Source organism: Apus apus, chromosome 13 (genome assembly GCF_020740795.1).
Source record: "Apus apus isolate bApuApu2 chromosome 13, bApuApu2.pri.cur, whole genome shotgun sequence".
NCBI lineage: Eukaryota > Metazoa > Chordata > Aves > Apodiformes > Apodidae > Apus > Apus apus.
In genome coordinates this window covers 11,473,200-11,500,890 of record NC_067294.1, presented here as the reverse complement: position 1 = coordinate 11,500,890, position 27,691 = coordinate 11,473,200, and the positions used below count along the sequence as shown (strand labels likewise).

The 27,691-nt window shown below is 38.6% G+C and overlaps 1 protein-coding gene across 3 annotated transcripts; it reads right to left on the bottom strand.

Annotated features, from left to right (window-relative positions):
- Nucleotides 1–1,116: 1,116 nt before the first annotated feature.
- On the bottom strand, nucleotides 1,117–27,691 carry ADRA1B (adrenoceptor alpha 1B). 3 transcript variants are annotated; one of them, XM_051631086.1, is made up of 5 exons: nucleotides 27,585–27,691; nucleotides 27,366–27,479; nucleotides 26,655–26,754; nucleotides 16,471–17,751; nucleotides 1,117–2,224 (listed from the first exon to the last, which is right to left on the bottom strand). In XM_051631086.1, the coding sequence occupies exons 4-5, from the start codon at nucleotides 17,441–17,443 to the stop codon at nucleotides 1,662–1,664; spliced, it is 1,536 nt and encodes a 511-aa protein (XP_051487046.1). In that variant the 5' UTR covers nucleotides 17,444–17,751; nucleotides 26,655–26,754; nucleotides 27,366–27,479; nucleotides 27,585–27,691; the 3' UTR covers nucleotides 1,117–1,661. The 3 variants fall into 3 exon arrangements, with proteins under 3 accessions (XP_051487046.1, XP_051487047.1, XP_051487048.1); XM_051631088.1 differs by lacking the exons at nucleotides 1,117–2,224; nucleotides 16,471–17,751 and adding exons at nucleotides 18,540–19,154; nucleotides 19,815–19,903; XM_051631087.1 differs by lacking the exons at nucleotides 26,655–26,754; nucleotides 27,366–27,479; nucleotides 27,585–27,691 and having other exon boundaries at nucleotides 16,471–17,934.

Below are 27,691 nucleotides of genomic sequence, written 5' to 3'. Positions count from 1 at the left end.
TTGTCCTTTTAAGTGGAGATTATGGTCTTCCCTGCAATCAAAATAGAATTATTAAAATAGGAGATTGGCCATGACTTTAATCAGGATAAGACTTAAAATACATTTACGTAGTTCTTACTATAACATAGAACCATGGGAAGACCTTGGAACATGACTTCCCTATAGTTGCTCAGTGAGCTGGGGAATATTTCATGTAACCACAAGCCATATCCATCCCTGTCAACTTAATGAGAGAATATACATTTAAGGAAACAAAAACAAATAGCTCTCCCTTGGGACCTGGCATTGTTAAATTGCCCCTGAGTGTTTTCAGTACATCTGTTTATGGCTTATTCTCTGTTTCATGCTTAAAATAAAAGTCACTAAAATCCCTAATAAGGAAAGTCTCAGTTGGAGGAAGGAGTAAATACCAATTTTTATGGTTTGTACAATTCAATGTAAAAAAGTCAGTCACTAATTTCATGACTTACACTTAATTGCAAGAGTTGAAAATAACTTCCAGACATGACCTAGAATGTCCTCAAAGATATTCTCAGGAACTCTGTTACAGTACCATATTATTGAGCTGAAAAATATTAATGACAGTGAAACGTACACTACTCCATTGTTTTGACTCTTTTTCTTAGTATCTGAGTGGCAAAGTAAAAGCCTCTAAGTGTGCAATTCTCTTCTCCAATTGTGCTAAAAGAACCAAGGGTTCAGTGTATGTGTCCTAAGGCTGGGTTTTGGGCTGCCAGCAGTCAGTGCCCTTTTGTGCTGTGTCCACAACACTATTTGTGAGGTAATTGGAGTAATTTATGAGTGTTACTTTTAGAAATCAGATCCTCTGATAGCCTGCATGTTTACATGACACTTACTAATGTGCTGAAATGGAGACTAGGAGCTCTGAATGTTTCTAGTATCTTCAAACTTTCAAAAAAGAACATGGCAAAGGATAGAGAAGTTATGTATGTTTGTGATAAGGGAATCATGGAAGGTAAGTAACTGCAGAGAGATTCAAGAGCATCATAGGAGCTACAATGGCAAACTTAACTGCTATGAGTGTTTTATTTTGAAGTGAAAAGTGTGATAAGGGAACTTGGCTAAATTCCAGTCCTACAGTAAGAGGTGCAAGTGTTTAAATTGTTGTGAAATTACTTTAATCTTTGACAGAGTTTTCAATTTCTAAAGTGCTAATGTACAGTGAAGTACAACAACAATCAGAATTTACAGGCAAAATCAGCAGCAGCTGGTACCCCAGGGGAGGGAGGGGGGTACAAAGGGCACTGCAATGCTCAACTTCCACTCTCAGGCACCCATACATGCGGCTAGCACACATGTACACACATTCATATACATTTCCCCTGCCCACCCCCATATTTATACATTCTTTCTATATACAGATGTGTTTGGCTGTTCCACAGCACTTCCATGACAGCTAAATAATTGGATGTGCACTTCCCTGGGTTTACATGGCACCTTCCCTGCATTCTGCTTTTGCTTCAGTAGCCTCTCTGGCAATTGCCTGGAATATGGTTACACTTTCCTGCTCTTATGACATAAATCTGCCTGTCTCTCAACGGCTTCCTTCTAGTGTTAGTACTGAGAAACTCTGCAAAGGTCCACTTCTTCACCTGGGCTAAATGTCAAACAGGGTAGTGAACAGGCCCTTGAGAATCTGTTCATTCCAGCGTTATGTTTGCTCCACAGTCTGTTTTGCCGTTCGGTGTGTCACAGATGGCCTCATGGTCCCCACTGCTGGAAGCCTGGCTGCCAGCAGGAACGTGTCCATTGCGTTCTGTTAATAGATTGAAGGTAAAGAACTGGCATGGATCCTTTTGTCTGCTGCCTTCCTGTAAGGGGCTCAGAAAAGAGCTGGAGTTTTTCCATTCCTGGAATGTGCACATCTCCATATGTGGATGAGTGATTTTGCTCAGGTAGCCAGGGCTGGGAGATGCTGAAGATAGTGTCCTCTGACTGCCACTTAGGAAGCTCCCACTGTCTTCCAGAGAGTCCTTCCTGGGGTGTTCAAAGGAGCACCGATTCCAGTTTCTGTAGCTGTAGGCCCACCACCCCAGCTGCTTTCGACGGTGGCACTGGCATTTCAGGATCTGTATGAAAGCCCTCTTGAACTCTTTGCTTGAGCAAGGATAGATGATTGGGTTCAAGCAGCTGTTAAAGTAGCCAAGCCAAAAAATCACCTTGAAGATTGTTTCAGGGGGCTTCAGAGATGAAAACAGAGATCCTGTCCAGAAGAAACAAGCAGAGACAATATCTGAGAGAGTTGTTTTGGTAAATGTGCCATCACATCACTGTTAGAATCTGTTTATAAAAAATCTTTAAAGCATATTGCTTTCATTTTTGTTTTTTTGGTAATAAAATGGTATTTTTGTTATTTTTAAAGCTAATGAAGAAATGCTTTCCACTATTTGAAAGTTAAAGGAGCACATAATTAATGTAGAAGTAAAAAATAAAAAGCAGTCCTTGTGTTTCTATTTACACATCTGTTGCACTAACATCTATCGATCTCAATGAAAGATCAAACCTCCATTGTCCAAGCAGTTGTACAATGCAAACACAGAATAAGGTTGTGCTGTCTCCAATGAGTTTTTGAAAGTAATTTTTGAAGAAAAAAATCTAACTTTTCCCACACTTCGAGGAAGGAATGTGTTCAGACATACCTGGTAACTCGTAATACACTCTCTGGCAGCTTCTAAACATCACCCCATTTACCTAGGTTATCATGACAGTACAAATCTCTTGAAACCTGAAGTTGTGTACTTCCCACATCTCAGGCATTCATAAAAATACTGTAACCCAAACAAGGAGATTATTTTATGAATGCTTTCTCCTCCATTCGGAACCAAATAATTTCCCTAATGAGGCTGTCCAAATGAAAAATGCATTCTAGGAAATCAATTTAATGTACTTCTAGTATTAAAATATGCAGTTTATCAGCTAAATGTAGCAAATAGGGCTTTATAAAAGAATGTGCAACATTTTAAAAATGAAACAGGTATTAAACAGTTATCCAGCTGGAAAAACACCTTTGTGTCTGGCTAAAATAATCAAAGAACAGAGATTCAGGAGTGAATTCATACTTCAAGAAATATAGATTTGAAGAGTTCTTCAAATGGAAAGTTACACTCCAGCCTTAATGTCACATCTCTGAGAAGAGCAACCTTTTACACTAGAGTGGTTTTGGATTCCTTGGGCTGTGAAAGCAACTGAGTCAGTTGTGATTGTCGGGATGACTTACTGGGGAGGGATGTGATTCTAGACATATTTCCCATCTCATAGCAATGTAGAGGTCATGGCTTGGACCTCAAAACTATGCAAAAGCACTTTCTAGCTTCTTGGGTAAATAGCTCATCTGTGCCACAGCAGATACTGCTGTTTATCTAGATGACTGTGCTGGCCTGATGCTGACTGTAGGGGTCCGAGTCTCCTCAGCTCACAAGAAAGCCAAAGGGAGGTAAGTATGTGTCATTCCTCACACATTCACTGCCCTCCTTTGTGTTCAACTAGTCCCTGAGCTGGCTCAGAAGAGAAAATAAGATGCTGAGATGGCATCAGCTAGGTGGAGGGACTCTTCCTTTCCCTCATTTGGGCAACAAGAGTCAGGAAAGATCCTGTGAAACCAGGAAAAATTTTTTTTCCTTGTCAGTGTTTTGGAATGGTCCCAACTAGGACTAGCACTACTTACTGCCTTGGAGTTAAGCAGCATGCTCCCCCTTAAGGTTAAAAGAGACATTTTAAATTACAAGATTCATAGCCTTTTCTTTCATGACTTTGCACTTTACTGACTTTTATTCCATGTGCAAGACTCTTGTAAGTCCCTTATTGCTTTGTTGCTGATGGTGATTTGCAGAGTTTGACAAATATCTCTTCTGTCCATCTGATAGAGATCCTGCATCTGCCCTGACTGATACTGCAGAAAGTATAGACATGTTCAGCACCAGAGAAAATATTTATTGTATTTGATACATTTCCAAAAGACAAATCAAATCAATGCAAGGACTTAAACTATGTCTTGTAAGTGTTACATACTCTGATGAAAGATTCAGCAGCAATTTGGGTGGTTCTGTGAAGTAAGCCATACAATTCTAAAGCTTTAGGAAAAGTTGATCTAAGTTTATAACTGCAGCCAAGATGAGAAAGATGCTCCAAAACCTCCTACATGCACAGCTGAAAACCTTTTCCAGATTAATTTTGTAAATAAGAGTTGCTAATATTTTCCCTTAAGGATAGGGGAAAGAGAAGCTTTGTGACTTTACTAAACAAGTACAAAGCGTGACTATGTACAACAAAGAACCTTTCGGAGCTCATACTGATACATTTTTTCAATTGTTTTCTGGAACTCCTTTAACATAACATTATTTTTTGCTCTTAAAACCCAATAAACCTCATGAAGTGGCTAAAGATCTCCCATGTTTTCTTATGTATCAATGTTAAATCAGCAGTGGTGAGTTTTTCCAGATCAGTTGATTTGCTTTTCTTGCCTACTGTAGCAACTGAAAATCTATAGGTTATTCTAGATTTAAGTATTTTTAGGCAGGTTAAATACAGAGTAAATGCTATGGTAGAGTTTTCAGTAAAAGAAAACAAAAAAAATATTGAGAAAGTTTACTGACAAATTTTGTAAAATTCCCTAAGGACAAATAAAATGAGCCAAGTTATAGAGAAGAAAACTGAGGATCAATGCAGATTAATGAGTTGTGCTTGTATAATCTATATTGCACACGAACTTAGCATTGCCATATGCAGTATAGAGACCAAATAGGGAAAAAGGTAAAAAGCTGGGTTCTGAAAAATGGCTAATCTTTGTAAATTGCTTCAAATAGTGTGTTCCTTAAGAAAAAAGGTAAGGAGCTTATGCCTATCTGTCATGATAATCTATTTTTCAAATGCCATTTGAAAAAAAGATGACAGCAGGCCATTTTAAGCAGCTGCAGCAAACATTTTTGAAGCTCTTTCATATTAAAGGGCAGCAACACAAAAGGGCAGAGAATTTCCTCATAGCAGCCCTGACTGACGTAGGCACCTTCTGTTCAGGCCTGGTTCTGGAAAAATGTCTGAGCCCAAATCAATCATTTGAAAGCTATATGACCCTAGCTGAGTCATTAACAGAAAATCTGGAAATAGATCAGTTTGGAAAGCTGTGTGGTGAGATGATTTAAAAACAAAGATCAGCATTTAGCTACAACAGTAGAAAAGTTTTGAAACTACAAAATTCAGGAATGAAGGTCAAGGAGTTAATGAAAGCACTGGTCATTGAACACTACTTCATTCTCTGCTTTTGTCTGGTTCTGCAAACAGCACAATGCAAATGTGTTTTGACTCAAATTATACACAAACTTGTAGATAAAATTTTTACAAGAAAGAGAGAAAGCATGTTTTTCTCAACAAGAAATATTAATTTGATAAGTAAACCCCAGATTATGTTGTGACTGGTGTGTTAATTGCTCTTATTGGTGAGCTTCTTGACAAGAGTGTAATACACAGGACATGTTTTGAGTTTCCACTTTCTTCCACTTTATGGCAGAAAGAATTTAGCATCAAAATTAGACCTGCCAATGCAACCAACCAACCAGAAAAAAACCCCAGACTACTTCCCAGGAGAAGGGAGAGAGCTTGCCACTCCAGTTGTGTGCTTATGCTGTAGTAATTACCTGGGGTTTAAATCTGAAAAATACCATGTAAGATAATGTTTACGAACTACAACTTTTACAACTGCCTTTTGTATCTCTATGTCATTCTGCTCTGTGTGCTACGTCCAGCCACACAGAGGAAATAAACAAGTAAGCAACAGTTGTTTGTGATGACAGCCATTTGTGAAATACCACTGAGTTCCTTTGTGTGGCTATAATTCTTCCCTTCATCATTCATGCAAGAAATATATATATATGTGTGGGTCTGTATATATATTTATATGTGATGGGACTGAAATCTTTGAATTTAACAGAATTACAGAATTATTGCAGTGGGAAGGGATGTTACGGGGTGTCTTGTCCAGTCCCCTGCTTAAAGCAGGGTCAACACTACGTGAGATCCCCTGAAGCCTTCCCTTCATCAGACTGAAGAAGGCCTGTCCCTTCACCCTCTCCTCACACAATGTGATCCATCCTTGTGATCATTTTGGCTGTCTCCACTGCACTCACTCCAGTTTATTGTCTTTTCCCTGCATGGATGCAGTACTCCAGACACAGTCTAATGAGTGTTGAGTAAAAGAGAATAATCACTTCACTTCATCTGCTGGCTCTGTTCCTCATATACAGCCCAACATGCTGGAGCTTGCATCTGACAGGGGTATTTGGATAGTTTTACAAGTCACGTTAATGTTTGTGTGAGTCATCCTCACGACAGAGGATATTCTCTGTGTGTGTATTTTCAAGAATGCCATTTATTTATTATTTGTACCCAGTGGGAGGAAAAATTTAAACTATTAATTATTTTTATTCTAAAATTAACCACCTTTGCCTTTACTGTCTCTTTAATATCTCTGCTCTTTCTCTTTCCATCCAGGCGTGTTCACTTTCCAGTTACTTACTTCCTTTCTTCCTCTTCAGTTTTAAATATTTATTTCTACCCTCCTTGGATCTTATTTAGTTCTTCTAATCTCATTTCTAATCACTTTTTGTTGTGATAATTGACTTTCTAGTAATTAATAGGTTATATATTTGATATCAATTTAGTATCTAAATTACTCATAGAATCATCAGTGCTGCTCAGAATCAAGTGTTTGATACCTATATTAGATAATAGTTCGGCAGGAATACTGTGAACTTCTTTGGTTTAAGGAGAAGTCTCTGTGGATGAGTTTTGGGTTATTAGGTGCTGTTTTTCACCCATTCCAAAAATGATATTTCAGAATCTTCTAAATCCAGTTTTGCTTAGATGAGAGCCAACCTAGGGTGAATGTATGTTCCTGTTTACTGGAACAAATACAACATTTATTTTTGTTGAAACAAGGTGGTCTGGAGTTATTTAAGTACTTCAGTGTGTGTCAGTTGTTATTCTAGTAATAGCAAACTAGCTACAATAAAATGTCATGAAAGAATAACGGGGTAGAAGGAGAATTTCACTGCACATGTTTTTTGTCACTCTCTTAAGATTAAAGAAAAGCCATAACATTTGAACTACTTGTCTTTGTTCATAACAAACAGAAAACGAAGTTTTTGAAAACTTGTAACACTGAATGGGGGTATTATAGGGAGAAAACCACCTTATTGTTTGAATGCCATATGGCAGAAATAGTCAAATATTTGGAATTTTGCTATAGAGTCTGGTCAGATTTAAATAGTTAAGGTAGCCTTGGAAGGCAAACATATCATCCTTCATTCAGAGAAGAGAATTACTCCATTTTGGTGCACATTCGAGTCATTCTGCCTGGAGCTAAATCTGAACTTTTCAACATTCCACACAAGAGAAAATTCCAACATTTTAAAAATCTCTGCAGTGATGAAAAGCATTGCAAAATACAAAATGATAACAAGTTCTGAAACTTGAAAAAAGGGAAAGCTTCAACAATATCAAGTCCTCTCTTTCAGTCTGTTCTTGAGAAAACAACTTTTGCAAAAATTAGTGTTGCTTTGCAAGAAATATTTCTTAGGATGGAACTCAGCCTTCCTATGAAAACTGTTTTGATCCAATTTGTAATGTGATCAGTGAGCGACTTTGCCAGTGGTGGGCAGGAGGTGGCTGCTGGTGGCCTGGCTGGGAACCTCTGCTTTTCCCCTGCAGGTCACACTGTGATTCCTGCTGCAGCCATAACTGCTAGTAGCTGCTAATGGCTGACTGACAGCCACTGCTTAATGAACAGGGAAGGCTCAAATGCTACGTGTGCATAGCTAGTAAAATTCTCTCCGTAAAAGTAATAAGCTGCCTCTGAGCAGAGCTGTTATGAGTAGGAGTTTAGAGAATGCGGAAAGGATGTGTTCGTCTTTTATTTAAGCTTTCTGCGGTCATTTTTACCACATGCTTAGCCAAGTCAGCATGCCAAAGTTTTAAATCTAATTGGCTTTCTACAGCTCCTGATTTCTTCCCTTCCAGCTTTCTGTGTTTGTTTACATTCTCCTGGACTTATTTAATATAGGAAAAAACCTCACAGTTTACAAACAGTAAGGAAGATGAAATAGAGAGTATGATTATAAAATTAAGAGTTGATCAAGCTGGGAGACACTGCAGGTCTTCTGGAGAAGAGGGTTAGGATAACAGTAAAAACTGTTCTAGAGAAATAGGAAGACCATCCAAAATCAACAGAATACAATTCAATAAAGAAAATGGAAGGAAAGATAGTTAAATTATAACTACTGCAAACAAGTAAGGATGGCTAGCATTTGGTTATTGTTTTTGAGCATGTTGGTGTCACTGTGGGATGCCTTGGGATGCATATCCCAGCTGTGCTGGGAGACACCATTGGAATCACAGTAACTTTGCAGTCACCAACATGGTGCAGAATTGCTCTCCCTCATTTGTGAGTAACTTGTGTGTGTGCTGGGGGAGAGCACTTTGCTGTTGAGGAAGGATAAATGTCAAATAAGGAATAACTGACTAGACAATGCAGGAGGTAATGTGGGAGAAATAGAAATACAAATACAATGCTGTTGCAAGTACAGCAGTTCTCATTCTTCATTGTATTAATAGGTATGTTATGTATTTGTCCAAGGATCTAGACCAGCTATTAAGAAAAATGTCCATGTGGTAAGGAATCAGAGGATCACAGTTTGAAGTCATGTTTAACCAACCTGTTAGCCTTTTATGAGGATATAACCAGGTGAATAGATGATGGTAGAGCAGTGAATGTGGTTTATCTTGACTTCAGTAAGGCATGTGACACTGTCTCCCACAGCATCCTCGCAGCTAAACTGAGGAAGCGTGGTCTGGATGATTGGGTAGTGAGGTGGATTGTGAACTGGCTGAAGGAAAGAAAACAGAGTGTTGTGGTCAATGGCACAGAGTCTAGTTGGAGGTCTGTATCTAGCGGAATCCCTCAGGGGTCAGTACTGGGACCAGTCCTGTTCAATATCTTCATCAGCGAGATGGATGAGGGAACAGAGTGCACTGGCAGCAAGTTTGCTGATGACACTGAACTGGGAGGAGTGGCTGACATTCCAGAAGGAGTGGCTGACATATCAGAAGGATGTGCTGCCATTCAGTGAGACCTAGAGGGTGGAGAGTTGGGTGGGGAGAAATTTAAGGAAGAACAACAAGGGCAAGCATATAGTCTTTCACCTGGGAAAGAAAAATCCCATGTACCAATATAGGCTGGGGTCTGACCTGTTGCAGAGCAGCCTAGGGGAAAGGGACCTGAGGTTCCTGATAGACAGAAGGATGACCATGAGCCAGGAATGTGCCCTTGTGGCCAAGAAGGCCAATGGCATCCTGGGATGTATTAGAAGGGGTGTGGTTAGTAGGTCAAGAGAGAGACTCCTCACCCTCTACTCTGCCCTGGTGAGGCCACATATGGAATATTTTGTCCAGTTCTGAGCCCCTCAGTTCAAGAATGACTCCTCCTTTATGATGGGGAGACCCAGCTGAGGGAACTGGGTCTCTTTAGCTTGGAGGAGAGTGAAGGGCGAAAACCTTTCACTGTGAGGGTGACAGAACAGGCTGCCCAGAGATTTTGTGGAGTCTCCTTCTCTGGAGACATTCAAAACCCACCTGGACACTTTCCTGTGTAACCTACTCGAGGGGATCCTGCTCTGGCAGGGGGTTTGGACTAGATGATCTTTTGAGGTCCCTTCCAACCTCTAACGTTCTGTGATTCTGTGTGATTCAGTTGAATCAAGGAAGTCATACAGAGAAACCTTCCCTGACTGTTCTGACAGGGTAAAATACTAATACTTTTAACCCATTCAGACAGCAAAATAAATGTCTGCCACCCAACACATTACTGGTATTAACTAAACTCAGTAAATCCCACCAATCTAAGGCCTGATCACATGTAAAGAAGTTCTTAAGTAGGCAAACCGAAGTGGTATACATATACAAAGGCAGAATCTGACCATAAGGAGTACATACCCGTGTGGACATGTTCACAAGTAAGAGCAAAGCCTAAGGAAAACATTTTCCTTGCTGTTTTGTCAGCTAGGAAAGATTATTGTTTTATTTTCTTATCCTAATTAAAATTCAATTCAATTCAATTTATTTTCATCCACCATATCTCCGGTAAAGGTGTCTTGTATTTCACATTAACAAATCTGTTCTATGAGACTTGCATGAACTTAATTTACAATGTCTCAGTCTGAGAGCTTTTTAAAAGACTTGTCTAGAATGGCCAGAATAAAACCAGGGCTTTACCTCCCTTGAAACTTTCCTGATGGAACTTGTAGTACAGATAGGGATCAGATCTCTTTACTAAAACCCAGAGTTCCTACACTTTCTAATAATATAAGCAGCTGCAAAGGAGAGTAGCTATATTTGCCTTTTTAAAGGGAAGTGCCTATGTATTTAAACCACAGGGCTACTAACATTGTCACTCGTGGCATGATACTCTCTGATAGGTGGAAGTTAAGACATAATCGAAAATTTCTGAAGATCCTGCTCTGCAGTCCATGGTTTTCATTCCTACAGCATCATGCCAAAGTGGTGTTGATTCTTAAAGCATCATGAGTTGAAAATAATTAAATAATTTTAAAAACCTGTGGTACAAGAGACCATTTGCAAGTTGGCATTTAGAGGAGCAATAGAAATGACAAATAGGAACTGTGCTTGTCCCAGAAAGAAAAAAAAGGAAAGCTGTAGTTTAAACAAAACAAAACAAAACAAAACCCAAAAAAACCAAACCCAATGGGTTAAGGTTTTTCATGCCTCGTCCATAGTTATCATATTAATAAAATTCTTGAATAACACAATATGGAGAGAAAAGGTACAGTGAATACATGAAATGTGGAAAAATTCCATCAAGCACTTGCATTTTTGTCACAAGCCCTGTATATCCTTGTGTTGTAGACCAGCCTACCATTTCTCAGTCCAAAATAGCTATGATGACTTACACTATCGGCAGAATTAATTTGTGTTTAAATTGTGTTGCCCTCACATAAATGTGATCAAATCAAGATCAATTTTAGTAAAAATCTCATTTGTTAGTCTGAAACTGACAGGAGAAAGGGACAAAAATATGATATTATTATTATTATTTTGTCCAAAAGAATCACAGACTTTTGCAGCTTGCTAATTAGAAAGAATATTGGCTAAGCATGTGTTTGTTTTGCTAAGGATTAGCTGATTAAGGGAACCTAGAAAAGCTAATCTAAGTCTGCTGATATTTCATTTATTATACTTAAATATCTTCAGTTACTAGGCATGCTTTGGTGTCTTTTTCTCCCCCTCTTGGTTCTGATTTATAACTGAGGCAATTTGTCTTGGACATTGTTGGTAAATAATAGGACTCTAGCATGGAATTGAATAGCACAAGTACAAAGATATTGTATGATCTTCCATTATGTTTTTCTCTTTTGTTACTTAGAGAGTATTGGCTTTTACTTTTCATTTTCTGGGTATCACTTGAATCCCCATCACAATAGCTCAAAATCTTGCAATGGGCTATGGAGAGCACTTCAGTGAAGATACTAAAAAAACTCATCACTTTTTGTTCACGTCTGTTATTCACAGATAGGTACACTGAAGAACATGCAGCTGAGATCCTGAGGTATGGGCTGGATGCTTTAGGACCATATGCACACATCTAACTTCACTCTGAGCAATAACACGTGTTCCCAAATGCTTTTGGCAAAAGGACTTTGCATGCACTGCATTGTGGATGCTGGATGCTGAAAGCAATGTTTCCTCAGAGATGTTCACTTCTCTCCTGTCTTTGATTTCAGCACTTGTGAGATTTCCTATTGTTGCCCAGTGGCTCAGACATGATATATTTTATTTTTTTTTTCCCTTGGATCTCTCTGATCTCCTGAGATAGGATTTGCTGCTATCCCTGAGATTCAATAGTCAACATGAGCTGGTTGCTTTGTATTTTTCCTGTGCAGCTTTGGATATTTGTTTTTTGTAAGGCTGTATGCTTTAAGATTTTCCTTTGTTCCTCTGACCTGCAAATCAAAACCCTACATAGGAAGTACCCCAGAATTTGTGCAGTTTCATCTGCTTTGATAACAGACAGCTTTGCTTAAAATAAAAAGAATTCTGTAAGTATCTGATAATTGGCATCCTTTGCAGACCAAAGGCTTAAACAGGGGCTTAAGGAAGGCTGTTTTCCTAATAAAATGAATAATCTTGAAATAATCTAGTCCTTCACATGTGACAAAACATGCTGTACTGGTCAAGAAATGCCCTTACGATGTTTAGTTTTACAGGAATGGCTAGAAAATCTGAGGAGCAGGTTCGTGCTATCATCTGTGCAACTGAACATTGTACCAAAGGTTGGCTTGCAAGTGGGCAGAAGTTCAGATTGCCTCATGTTATAATGAATATGTCCAAATTCTTTATAATTATTAACTTGAGGGCAACTAATCTAGAGAGCTAGGCTAGTCAGAGAAGTGAAGTGGGTGCAAATCCAAAATGAGATGGAAGACAAACCAGGCCTAAAGCAGAACCCAGCAGCATTAACAGCACTGGACCTAATGCCTAGAAGTGTTTCCCATGGGAAACTAAGTGGCTTAATTTGATATTCTTGGTGCAGAGATGCAGAGGTTGGCCTGATGTAACATAAATCTACATACTCTACTTGAATAACATTTTATTTTAAGAATAATTTTGTATTGGCTGACCTGTAGCATGCAGAATATTTTATGTTCTTTTCTTATTATTTTATAGAGAGGTTTCAAAAGCTTAATATAAAAGGATAGTCAAAACAGTTGTATCTTCATTATGAGGCTTTTGGGACCTTGTCCCAGTGTCAGTGAAGTTACAAGAATTTTGTTTCTGACTTCAGTGGGTAAGATTAGAGGTTTTGTACGAGCAGGAGGACTTAAGCTCTGAACTAGGAAGTGAATAATGCTCTTCTGATTTACACCAGAATTAAGGAATAGGCTGGAGAATGTACTATGCTTTGGTTATAGAGGTGGTGAGTTTTCAATTTGCAGGGTACTTGTGTCTCTGGGAAAGACTGGCAAGCCCACTCTGGTATCTCAATTAGCAGCAATGAAACTAAACTTTGACCTAATAGCCAGGGGGAATCATATCATCCTTCATTTTGGATTAATTTTTTAAATTACTGGCATAAAATATATTCCTTTGCTTAAATGACGGAGTTTTAATGAGTGGTAACTTATTTCTGCAGGGCTCTAGTCTTTTGATAAAAATATGTTACTCAGTATTTTTCAGCAATGCATATTTGATGTAGTTCTGATGTCTAAGAGAGGATTTGTGTGAGGGTGAAGAAAATAAGCATTTATTTTAAAATAGTAAGATATTTACTCTTTTAAGCTGAGTCACTGGATTTGTGGCACAAGAAATGGTCTCAAAGACATATAGGTTTTAATTTTTTTTTATGCTGTACTACAAATAATTCTGAGTGGCAGAAGAACTATTTATGAATGTGCATTATAAGGATATTCTATAGGTATATTGCTATCTGGAAAGAATATCTGGTAGCTACTGGAAAAGAAACTGATTTCTCACATGAATCTCCTTAATATCAGTTTTGCTGCACCAACAGGTGGTAACACTAGGCAGCATGGTTCAGTTCTGCAAAAAGAGATTGTGGGTCAGTCTGTGGGCTGACTTTTTCATGGTGCTCAGTACATCGTAGTGGCAGTGCTGTAATTCCTTTCTGTAGCTGTACACGGAGCTCTGTCAGAGAACTTTCCTTGCAAAGCCTTTTGATTCCTGCTTGAGAAGCACTCTGTGTTAATATTATTTCTTTTCCTTTTTCATGGATTATTTATTCAAGCAATATTCCTGCTTTCAGCACTGCATCGTTTCCCAGTATGTATCTGCCACCTGATGCAATAATCCTTTGTCTGATATATCAAAATGGATAGCTACAGAATATATTTAAATGCCAGAGGGGAAGAATTATATTTTTGTCTGCAAAGCTAGTAGAAGAACTGAGAACACTTAATATGAAGGAAGCTCCTCTACATTTAAGACATGATTTTGGGGTCTTGCAGAAATAACATTTACCAGCTTATCAAATGTTTTGTGGTTGGATCCTCAGAAATTCAGAGCTGCTGAGCTAATGCCATTCTACAGAGTCATGGCACTACTGAGTCAAAAAGAAAAAAAAAAAAAAAAAAGTAAAAATGTGGATGTGAGAGTATGATTAGGGTCAATGGTGCAAATTTAAGGGCTGAAACACAGGCTAAGGAAGAAGCCTGTCCCTCCAGTATAGTGAAGGTAAGTGTAGAGTCTGGACCCAGCAGCAGAAAAAGGTATTACAGTTTGGAGTCCTGCACAGATCAGCAAGTCAGTTGGCATTAAAGCAGCCCAAGGGACCTATGGAGAGTTTTGTAAATCATCAGTAAGATGATTTCTAGGCAGAGGACAAGAGAGCCAGCAGTCCATACTGCAGTGCCAAGGAGCTAATTTTTTCCCTCTTCTAACTGACACAATGGCAACTCTTCCTGAATTTCAGTTCTGTGGTGCTCACAGTGCTGATGTGAGCATGTTGGGGATTACAGACACTCAGTCTCTGTTGGGTCAGAGCCCACAGCAGTGGGTTTAGCCCTTCAGCCCACCCAGCACCTCTGTCAGCACACAGTGTGCTGTGGGGGAGGCTCTCAGCCTGTCACTTCACTGATGCTTTGGACACAATTTGTATGAGAGACAGAATCATAGTGTGACAAGCAGTAAATTATCCACTCAGATGTCCTAAACAATGACTCATTAACCCTCCTGGAAAAGACCAGGAATTTGGAAATAACTTCTCTAAGGGAAAACTGACACTCTTACAAGAAACTTAATTGTTTCTCCTGTTGCTTCTGCTCTGTGACCATCATGTTTTTAATGGACTGGTCTGCACCTGTGTTCATTGAACAGTGTCACTAGCTATACTGGTTTCTGCTAGCTGCAGATAGGCTTTACTGCATTCACGTCTGCTTTTTTTTTCTCCCAAGTTCCTTCCATAATTCAAAATCAAAGATCCCCTTTATCGGGGGATCGTGACCTGCTAGATACATACCTAACACTACTACTGAGACCATATGGTGAAATTATATTTCTACCTACAGGTATTTTTTCAATAGTTGGAAATTTGCTGTATGTTATAAACTTTCTTTAAAAGTCAGCACAAGAACTTAAATTTCAGGGGCCAAAGAGAACTTTGCTTACAATTTTCCTTCTGTTTGAAATTTTTCATGTCCTTAACATTAGCTTTATGCAGATCTTGAATTGTAGATTTTTAAGTTTATGGTAGAATAAGCTAGAGATTATAAAGCTGCCTTGCAATAGATTAAGTAATTGTCTTGCAGTAAAGATTCTAATCTAAATTATATTGCACGCTCACTGAAATTTAGTTTTATAACACTTCTCCAGGACCAGGTTGCTGAACTCAGTTTCGTTTTCTAAGTATCTAAAAATACTTGCTTAGCACTCAATTAGAAATGTTTTGGTAGGGTAACTAAGTAAACATGAATACAGAACATTAGTAAAGGCTTTTTCTCAGTTTTCTTTTTCCACCTCTTTCCATATTTAGGCTGACAGATTGTCTGTGTGTCAGAGAAAAGGATTTTGAACAGATATTTTTGAGAGCTTAGTACTTAAATGTTTTGAGATATTCCACTTCAGAGATAGTACTAGTATTAAAGACAATACAAGCAAATTTCATAAGGACTTGGGAACACAGAACAATGTGTTAAGGCTACATCAAATGCTTCAATAATTTTTAAAGTTGAAAGTGAACACAGTGGCTGCCAAAAGCTCACACGGCAACCTTCTGAAAAGCCTGAGCTATGATCTATTGAAACTAATGAGAACCTTTCTGGGGGGATCAGTGAGATTTGTGTGTTTGCTGCTGGGATTTGATCAGTGACATTTGAACTGAGAACTAAAACTTTTTCAGCTTCTAGTCCCAGGGAATTTTGCATCTCATTGTTAGACTGAGTTCATTTATATTTAAGATACCTAATACAGACTGGGCATCTAACAGTAAACTAAACCAAGAATATTGCAGTGCTGAAAGTCTTTTTGTTCTCTAGGATTTTTGTTAAAGCATCCTATAAAAACGTTTCTGAAACCTAATTCAATTCAAACAAAGACTGAGGGAGATTTAATATATAAACTCTGAAGATGTTGTCCCCTGATTTGACATCTGCCCCATCTCTGAGAATGACTATCAAATGAGCAGACTTCCTGCAGGCTGCCCATTTTACAAAGTTTCAGCATGACTCTTGGAAAAAGCCAACATCAGAAGTAAATGATTTTCTAATTCCTTCCAGTAAATGATTTTCTAATTCTTTCCTTTCATCTGTTCAATGCAGTTCTCAAAATTATATTTGCTTACCATTAATCTGATTTTTTTCCATGATACATTTTTAGTAAACAACTAACCCTCTTCATCCCCCTCCCCTCGCAATCCCTTGATTACCAACTTACCCAGTGGCAGAACAATGAAGAAAGGTAGCCAGCACAAGATAAACATCCCAACCACAATTCCCAACGTCTTGGCTGCCTTCTTTTCTCTAGAGAATTTAAAAAGTTTGAAAGCTAAAGAGTTCCTGGGATGGTGACCCTTGGGTTTGGTGCTGTTTAATGTGTCCTCATGAATGTTTCTGTAATGAATCCGTAAAGTCAGCTCCTTGGAGTTGGACATTTCTTTCATAACCCCAGCTTCCAGGTTTTTGGTTGTCCTTTTTGCCACGATGTAGACCCGACAGTACATCACGAGGATGACAATTAAAGGAATGTAAAATGACCCCAAGGAAGAAAACAAAGCATAGAATGGTTCTTCAGTGATACGGCACTCTTTATCGTCCTTGGGTGCTGGTTCTTTCCAGCCCAAAAGAGGTCCAATAGATATCACTATAGAAAGGACCCAGACACCGAGGAGAGCTAAAATTGCCCTTTTTCTTGTTACTAAAGTTGGATACTGAAGTGAATAACGTACCCCTATATATCTATCTATAGAAATTGCACATAGACTTAAAATAGAAGCTGTACAGCACAGCACATCAACTGCTGCCCAGATATCACAAAATATCCTCCCCAGAACCCAGAAGCCAAGGATTTCCAGTGTAGCAGAGAATGGAAGGACAGTAGAACTCAGCAACAAATCTGCTATTGCGAGGTTAATGATGAAATAGTTTGTAGGAATTCTTAAATGTCTATTGCAAGCAACAGAGAGAATTACCAAGATATTGCCTATAATAGCAAAGAGTATAAAGGCACCTAGGATAACCCCCACAATTATTGCCCTACTGATATCCAAGGAAGGTGAATCCAGATTGCTTGCTGTCTCATTGGAGTCGTTTGCAGAATGATCACCATCATTTAGTGCAGACACTTTCAAATATCCAGGTACTGATGAATTGGATTTATCGCCAGGGTAGGTATACATCTTAAAAATCATCCTCCATAGCAAGTAATGATTGGATCCCTTCCCCAACACACAGATGGTTTGAGTTCAGTTGAAAGTTATCTCTCTACCCAAGAAGTTGCTGCAAAGCTCCGGTCACTTTTAGATTGAGAATTCATCTCCCCAGCAAGCTGTCAGCTATAAGCACATAAAACTTGCACAGCGTGAAGTCCTCTGAAGGCTGTCAGACATAATAGGCTGTTCAAACTTGGTTAATTCCTCATACAAACTCATTTAAACAGAAATTAGCAGGCAGAATTCTTGGCTGGAGCTTGAAAGTAGCTGTGCCGATCATGACGTCCCTGAAATAAAAGACAGGTTTACTCTTTTCCCTTGTGCATTTGTGGTTCTGTTGGAAGGATGCCCCTGTCTAGCTGCTGTGACATGCGCCTCCAAGAAGGGTTTGTCAGCATTTAGGCAGCTCTGCGTGCACCGGCTGCCTGTGCTCACACTGCATGTGCCACTGACATCACCGCGGCCGGCCCCCTCACAGCGCTAGAGGGCAATACAGTTCAAGTTAAAACTTCAGTCTCCAAGTCTGAAAGCTAAACAAATGGAATATATTAATCTTTATTAAAGCATTTGCTACATAAATCTGGATTGGAAACCTTAAAAAAGCCAGTTTCATTATCTGAGAAAGAGTATACTCGGTGAGATATGATGAAAAAAACCCAATAGCAGCACAAAGTGATCTGGTGTACTTTGCCTTTTGTTCACCGAGGAAATATATTTGAGTTTATTTTGTAATAAAAGTGAATCACATGCCATTTTAGAGAGCTAATAATCTCCCACCTTCTAAGGACAAATGGATAAGTTCCAAAAATCCCTAGATTATTAATAGATTTTAATGTTGAAAACAGTGGTTTCTTGGTTTCTTCATTTTCTATAGCTTTGGGTCACCAGGTGAAGAGAAATCTCTAATCTTTATAACTGTGCCATTAAAAACAAAAAGTGAAAGCTTAGCTGAACATATAACTGCCAGAATACTGTTCTTAACTTTATGTTATCAGATTATACCTTACAGCTGTTTTCTGCAGTACTCTGAGTTACTGTATATTGATTTTCCTGTTACAAAATGTACTGTGTTTAAAATAAAAGGTTCATTTTTAATAAGGCAGCTATCGCTGCAAGTTGCAGCTGAGTGCTGGTTTTAAGGACAAACCATGTAAACAAAAGCTCTGGTTGAATTTTAATTGAGGAGTATATGGCAGATGTTTGTATAGCCCTTCCTAACAGCAGGAAATATAGCAAACTACTATCGTTCAAAAACTTTTATTTGAAACATTTACAGGAATGACATGATAACACATCATGGAGTCACTGAAGGGAAAAGGAGCAAGGACCAAATTTATGAGTGTAGCCTCAGCTTTTCTGCCTCCTCTCTCTCAACGGCAGAGCTTTCATTTCTAATAAAAGCAGTTGACAGCCTTTGATTTCAGACATACATCCTTCACACTTACCATTCTTGCTGGACTCCACATAACCACTCTTAATTTTGTTTGTGATTTCTGATTTTGTTTCTCTCCTTTGCCTGTTTAAACTGAATTCCTCAGGCTAGGGTCCCTCTCCTGTTGTGAAGGTGCAGACACAGCTGTCAGGAGGTGTGGTGACAGCTGGATACAGCCAGGGCTGCTGACTCAGTACCAGTCTCGGTGGAGCTGTGGTAGTGCAGAGGGCAGCAGGAATCGCTGCTTGTCTGGGTGTCCTGGTGAGACAGCATAGCCTACAGTGAAGCCTGCATCTTCCCACTCTTGGTGCTTGAGCTAAATTGATTAAAGCTAGTTTGATTAGATAATTGGGTCCAGACATAATGCTGTTGCAGCCTTTGGCATGTAAGATAACATGATCACTGCAAAACATGGGGAGGTTGGATAAGAAAAGATCAGTGAGGGAGTAAACTGGTCTACATGGCTGGCAACATGTGGGACATGCCCAGCCTACAAAGAATAACAGAGTGGCCTGTAACTCCTCCCTGGCTTCAGCCACACCACATTAGGAATCTGTAGCCTGGAAGAACCAGATATTTCAATAGCCTTTCAACAGCCACTTCCAGGAGGCAGCTGGTTCCAGCTTGCTGGCAAGGTCCAGGACGCGGTGCCAACAGCACTGGCAGGAAAGGGCAGAAGGGAAAGGAATAGAGATTCTAATTGGTTGTAGCTGGAATAAAACACATTTCTTTATTTAGTATTTTTTACTTCCAGGAGTACTGGGACCATTCTGCTTCCCTTAGTAGTGATGCTTTCTGTGCTTCTCTAGATGAAACAACAAGAATCCTATTGAGGGGGACAGAGGGAAAGACAAAACTACTGCTCATCTCTTACAGCCCTACTGAGAAGTCTGATGTTTTTTTCACATCTCTGTTTACCTGTCTGTGTAATAACATACTGGCTGAATACTCATGAGGCTCAGTTGATTGCTGTTCACAAATTACTTGGAGATCTTCGGTGACAGGTGCTATAATAAAGCAAAGTGTATTGAAACCCAGACATGAGCATTAACTATTTATATACCTTTGGATGATAGAATAGGTACATTGAAAAAGATCTACTGTTCTGAAGTTCAAGGTAACACTTCAAGCTAGTACAATCGAAAACATGATTAGAGAAGTGCAGATTGTATTAATTGAGTTAGAGAAATATCAGAAAAATATCACTAGAGGATGAGGAAAAAGGTGAGAACTCATGATGTCCTGACTTTTTTATGGTTTGCTGGCATGCTGGTGTCCAGGATACAATTTTCTTGTTATTTCTGATCCTCTTATAACTACATGCAGAAAAATTACATTCTGCTTGTGGTTGCATTGTGACTATCAATGAAACAAAACACATGGTTCTGTCCTGTATCATCCCTTATTAAAAATAAAAATAAAAATAAAAAATTTCTACAGGAGCAATCATTTGTGCTGTTCTTATATAAATTGCATGTCTCTTCTTGAGTGTTTCCACTAATGTGCATTGAACAATAGAACATTTCTGGGAGCATAGAAGTAAATTCTTGTGGTGGAAGAAAATTTCATTTTATTGAGTTTCTTTTGACTTTTTCTAGGAAGTCATGCTTGGAGCTGATTGCTAACTGTGGGGAGATCACAGAGCTATTGGAAGATGATACTAGCTGACAAGATGTTCTGACAAACAAAAATGCAGTAGAAAAAAAATCTTACTAAGTTACTCATATAAAGTGTGGGGTATCTTGAGTAAAAATATTTCATCCTCTTCTCATCTTTCATCCTTCCTTAATAGTCAGATTTTTCTCTGGTCCCAGCCATGACCTTTTAAAGTATGTTTAGGTTCTTTCATAAACCTATGGATTAGTAAACTAAGAATGAATCTAAACACCAGAAGTCTATCTAATACAAAATTTGGCATGGCTCAGATGCCTGAAAGAAAACCTGGTTGTAAGTCAGTTGCCCATTCATGACAGAGAATGCTTGGCATGAAAGTGAATGAAAAGCCTGGACCTTTTGAAGGACTTGCATGTTAAATAGAACACAGAATACATGTTCTGTGAGAAAGTTACTACAATAAGAATGATTTTGTCTTTGGTGAGTATAATAAAATAGACCTGTAGCAAAACTGTGCTGGTTGGTCATGGCTGGCCTATATCCCATTGGCAGTGATAACCTGATGAGAAGCTGTCCAAAAGAAAGTGTAAATCCCTTAAAATTCTGTGCTAAACTGCACTGAGGAAAGTGGATTTCTTCCTGATCCTAACTGGAGATGAGTTCCAAACCCTGGTGAAATCTTTGCAATGTGCAATTTTTCAGAATTTTAATCCAATAAGGAGACATTTATGGGAATAAGATGAGTTTCAGTGCATGTTTTGCCTGGGCTGATTGTTAGCCTGCTCAGTCCAGCTGTGGAACAGCTGTTATAGCTGAGCTAAGCCCCTGCTTCTCCCAGAAAGGCTATTGAGCCTCAACACTGACTGCTGGGAGACAGCTGCATGGCTTCTTGGCCACAGGTAGCTAAACCCTGGCCAAAGTGAGGTGTGAGTGGAGACAGGTCTGTCCATGCCTGCCTAGAAATCACCATGTTAAATGCCATCATGATTTATGTAGAAAGTTGCCACACTTTATTTAAATGTTCTGCAGGGCTCTGAGCACCTTCACCTCTCGTTAAGTCTGACTGGTGAACAACAGGACTTGGCAAGTGCTGGCCTGGCTTCTTGGGTAGAGCAGTTGAATTGTGGTGGTGAGGCAGGAGGGGGATACCAGGCTCTCCTGAAATAATCCTTTTCTTTTCTATACCTTTAAGCTATTCCATAAAGCAGCTCTTTTACTATAGATTTATAACAGAATGAACTTGGGGTTTTAATCTCCATGTGATAGTCTGTTCTAGATAATAAAAAATAAAATTAATACAGATTACACACTCTTTTTTTTTAATAAGACACATGCCTGGATATATTTATTTGCATTACATAAACTAGTCTTCATTTGAAATATTTAACATGACATTAAAAGGACAGTAATTAAATGCTGGAAAAAGAAAAACATTTTAAACAAACACATAATTCATGTAACTCACTGTCATAAAATAACATTGTGCCAAGAACTGTGCAAGAATTAGAAGTAAATGAGCCATTTGTGTGGCTAACGGGACAATCACTGATGAACTAGCTAAGATGACCACAGTGTTATAAATCTCCATGGCTCAAGAAATAAATGTGAAGGTAAATTCAGACCAGATAGAAGCTTCTCATACTGGCAGATTATGTCATAAGGAATTAGTCTCATTTCTGTGCCTTCTTCTGAACCATTTCTTCATTCTAATGATTAGATGCTGAGCCCAGAGTAATATTTTCAACAGGACAGAAATGTGGCTGGGAAAGAGATTTTTCCAAGATGTCTAGGCTGGCTCAATGCCATAGCTGCTCTGAATGGGAATTGCACTGTCTTGATATATTTGACCTTCATCTTTAAGCACCAGAATACCTTACTGGCCCTTAGAAACCTCTGAAAACGTCCCTCCTGATCTGTGCACAAGAGCCAAGATTACTTCTGAGCTCTCTGTTTGTTTTTTAAATATCCAGATGTTTTATTCTGCCTCTAGCAGTTCATAGCAATTTGGGTCCCAAAGTCCAGGGTAATTTGAAATCTAAACTAGAATTTTATAGGTTGGGACATTTGCTGTGAAAGATCAGTATTTCCTTTTTTTAAAAAAAAAAAAAAAACACAAAATTTTTTTTCATCTCTGTCCATTTCATTAAATTCTGATCTTGGCATGCTGATAAACACTGAAATTCATCTTGCTGTGGTGATTTACCAAACCCATTTTGATGTTTTGCCTTGATGAAAATGCCTGGGAGAGTCAGTGACTGAGTTTTATGTGTCCAATAATACAGGCCTTGGAATATGGACCTTATTCAAAATAATTGACATCAGTTTATCAGTTAATTTGATAAATTATTATTGAGATATATTGAAAGAGATCAAGACTTTTTTAAACTCTTTAATGTCTTCTGATATCTTGTTTTGTTAAAATATGGATATCTCTGAGAAAAAGAAAGAAGCAAATCCGGACTACCTGTCTTACTGATTTCCTACTCCAGCTAAAAATCCTAGAGCATCTGGAAGCTTGTATTTCTCCATATCTCAATAATTTTCCAGTCCCTCCTTTGCCTGAACTCATTGCAGTAAAAATGATAATGTTGAAAGGCAGAATCATTTGGAGGAGGATTGCAAATGGATAGAAAGCTCATTTGGTCCAGTGTTGAAAATGTTAAGGTAATAAACAAGTAAAGGACAAAGATCACCTCTTATTATACAAGGAGGGAAATGGAAAAAAGAACTTTTGGTCAAACATAGCAAAAAGAACTTGAACAATGACTACTTTCATGTCTTCAAGTGTGCCACTCCTGTGCCAGCAGGAGAAAGAAAATTTTACACCACTGTAGTCTGGAACTTGCTGAGAGAAATTGTATCTTTTGTGTCTTTTCTTATAAGGTCAATTACAGACTCCTGTTTAAGCAGTGAATCGAGCTATTCTCTCTTCTATACTACTTTATTAAGACTCAGCTTGTGTGGCAGGTATTTAAGTGTTATAGATTCTCGTCCTTTACAATGGTATTTGAATGCATATAAACATAACACATAAAATATGCACTAGTTGTTTCCCACTACTCAGCATAAAGAAAAGAAGTGCATGCTGCTCCATCTTTTAGTGTAAGTGTCATGAGTGTAAGAGGAGAAATAAAGGATTTTTTCATTATATTCATTATTACCCAGTGTATCAGTGACAGTTGAACACTCAGTAGCTAGAACACATACTTACAAGGGGAACTGTGAGAACTGAAAAGAAAAGAGCTAGAGTTTGGCTTGTATTTTCTGTTAAAATGAACACTGAAATCTTCTTTCAATTATGTTAAATATTTATGAATCTGCTGCTTTTTCCATATTTTGTTCTTGTTAGAAGCCATAAAAATCTTTAACCACTCTATTTCTCCAGAGAAAAATTAAGTGAAAGGAAGCATCCTTTTCTTGTCTTTTTCCTGTCAAGATTTGGAATAATTATATCTACTATTAAAGCAACTAGGAAAGACCTATTTAATTAGACCTATAATTAAAAGTGCATCAAATATAAAAGTGAACTGCATTGTGTACTGTCTAATAGTTGATGGTATTGTAAGAGAACAATGAGAACAGCTTTATTTTGTAGAACTAAAATAATTTCTGCCACTTTCATATTTCTGTGGTTTAACAGAGGGACATGTGAGATTTGGCTGCTGCTTATCCACACATGTCCTGTGGCAGTGCAAATCAGGAGAGTGCAGATGGCTTAGAATCATTGCATAAATGGGTTCAAGCTAGGGAGATCACCTGATCTCTCAATATTTCGAAGGAGAGAAAGAAGAAAATCCATGAACCACCTTTTCAGGTCTCACTTTGATTATTTAACTACTTCAACAGGTCCCTAAGCCGTCTAAATGTTTATCATGGATTGCATAGGTATGTTGTGCCCACTAATGCAGTGTCTGGATTTTTTTATACATAATTTGGAGTCAGCAACATTCACCATTACACAAAGTTTATGCTCTACAATCCTTTTTAGCATCAGCAACTAAAACTAGGCAGTGACAATAAACAGTCTCCAATAGGAGAAAAAATATCTGAAAATTATCAAGAAGCATAAACAATGCTCCGAGTGCCAACTCAGGCTGACACCACCAGGTAGGAGTATTGGCTCCTGTGAGCAGCTTGACCCTATGTTCCAGACCCTCTGCAGTCTTGTCACTGGGGCAGTTGCCTGAAGCACTCTAGTGCTAAATGCAGATTGTGCATCAGGACATGGAAGGAAAGCTGATGAAATTTAAGCTATTAAGAACTTTATAGTCTGTTACCAGCACCTTGACTATAACCTGGAGGTTTACTGGCAGCAGTGTGGAGCAGACATTGCATAGTTCAGTAGCACTCTACTTCAGATCCCTCACAGGGCTATCAATAATTTATTAAAGGTAAACACAGTTATTGATTCGTAATTTTCTTGCATAAACAATATAGCTGTGACACCACCAGGCATACAAGATAAGGGCCTTTTCCTGAAAAGGCCTTTAGCTGTGCAAATTTCTACTCTTGGATTCAATCACCAAAAGCAGAGCAGTGTGGTGCTGCAGAATGCAGCTGCTCCAAGCTATTGCTTAACTGAGATATTAAGTGGGATTTTGATGGAATCCGCATTTTTGCACTCTCATTGCAAGAGATATTCTTGAAAGTGTCAGAAGTCACTGTGAGTCAGAAGTAAAAGAAAGCTTAAAACAGCAGGTTTTACACATCAGAAATAGTTTCCCTTTCAGATAGTTTTCACAAGCTCATTCTACAAACTGTCCCCCACCATCATCGAGCAATGCATGATCCACAGCCAGTCACAGCCACCTGTCCTGGAGGATGTCTCATTATCTTTTTGCTATTTGGTGTAAAGAACTAAATGACAAAGGAGGACTATGAGTAACTGTGGCCAGGGAAAGATCAGAGAAATACCTGAGAGCTCTGGGGGTCAAACTGCATTAATATGTCAGAAGTATGCAGAGGGACATGCAATGAGAGTCTTTTGGAAAAGCTGAATGCACCAATGGGTACAGTACATTGTAATGTATGAAAAAGGACTAGGCACTTGACAGCATCCTCAGAAAGTTGTGTTTTGAGATATTGCCAAGAATTTCTGATCCCCGAGTTTTTTAATTGTACAAAGTACACTTTTCAAACAAATAGGAAATTATACTTTAGAAATGATTTGTTGATGAGCTGATATATACGATGTCACTTTGATAATTTTTGTCCCTGCCAGGCAGTGTTTCTGCAGACTTTGTCCATTCCAAGGCTGTTACTCAGGACAATATTTGTTGTAATTAAGAATGACTTTCTTGACTCCAGAACCATACATATCCAGTAGAAAAATTCAATAGGGCGTCGACTAGCTTCCAAGTTAGTGATGCCAAATGAAGTCATTAGACTTGTCAGTCAGTCTGGCACCACTCTTCTGATTAGCAACTTTCCTTTTTTGGGTAGGAATCACCCTAATATCTCTGTGGCTTCAGGAAATCTAGTTGTAACCAGAAATACTTGAACAGTAATTGGTTAAAAAAATTACTCGCCTTTGTTTAAGGACATCTAAGGAAAGGGCATTCTGACCTGCTTCTGACATGAAGCTAGTCACAGCTTCATTCTTTTTGACCTTTTAGAATGAGCATGAACATTTGCCTGTGATGAAGATAATGGAAGAAAATATGTATGAGAATGAGTCACTGAAATTTTTGTTCAGAAGCACGATCCAGGATCCCAAGAGATCTTTATTTATAGCCTAAGCAAACTCAATGGAGACTTGAGGACAAATGAAACTGTAGAAGAAGCTGAAGTAATGAATAATGATAACTCAAACATAGTATTTCCATCACAAATTAAATGAGCACATTATGGTAGTAAAACTGCAAAAGAGCTAATATGGTTTTAATTCTGTGGAGCCCTGAAAGACTTTTTGCAATACATATTGGAGAAAAGGTTGCTTTTGACTTGTTGACTTTATATCCATCTAAGCAGTGCCATAGATTTCTAGGATAAAAGTAGCACATGTCTAGAATAAAATCTGGAGTATATTCAGAATAATGCTATGGTCTACATTTCATCCTTGTGTCTGCCTTCAGTCCTATCACCTCAGAGTGTGGTATTACCAGAAATGTATTGAAATTTATTCAGGGCCAAAAAAGTACTTACAATTGCAAGGCTGCCTCGAGGTAACCTGTCTATCACTCTCATCTTGACTGTGATCATAAAGCAGCTGCAACCAGAAAATAGATCCTGGACTTCTCCAGAGCTGATGGAGGAAAGAAAATTTCTGTCATACATGTTATTTAATGAAAACAAATACTCACACAATTTTACATGAATGACTTGCCTGTGTAATGTATATAACAGAAAGGCACTATCAAGTTAACAGCAGTACAACGTACGTTAAGGGTATCACAAATCTTACAACACTGTTCCTCAGTCCATGGGCTGCAATATCTTCCCAATCAGACTAATTCTCTTATACACTCCACCTCTGGGGTCTGGTGTGGTGAAGCAGTATTACTACTAGGTAGGGCACTGGCCTGAGCAGGAGTAGATGGGAACTGTAGTCAGAGCTCTTCTAATGGGTTGCAGGGTGAATTTAGACAACTCATGCACTCTCCCAGTGCCTCAGTTTCTCTGTCTTTCACAAGGAAATTATGATGTCTGACTTTTAAGTAAAATACTTTCAGACATTAAGCTGAAAAGTGACATAGCAGAAAGATACTGTTCCTAGCTGGGAGGAAAATCAATTCTGTGGACACCCAAGATTTACCCCTTCCCATATGCGAATATATATATGAATATAAATGATACAGATGTAGATATATTTTCAGACCCACTTTAGTACATGTGATTTTTTCTGTTTATACTTACAGTTGTGATTCCATGTGCCTCTGCTTCTGCTAGAGTAAATCTTTCACAGAGCCTCTGTAGCCTTTTATGCATGCTAACGGTGAGTGCCTGTTCATCTGCTGTGTGACTCTGAGGCTATTACAGAGAGAAATAACATCAGTGGTGGTTTTTTTTGGTTTTTTTTCTTTTTTTTTTTAAAAAAAAAAAAAAAAAGAGCAACTGAGAACTTCCGCAATGTACCTGTCACTGTGACGTCCTTCAGTCTTGGGAAAATGGAGTGGGTGGAAATATAACTTGGGTCTCTTTGGTGGTGGCTGGATCGGCTGCAGTGTGTGCTGTAGCAGGAG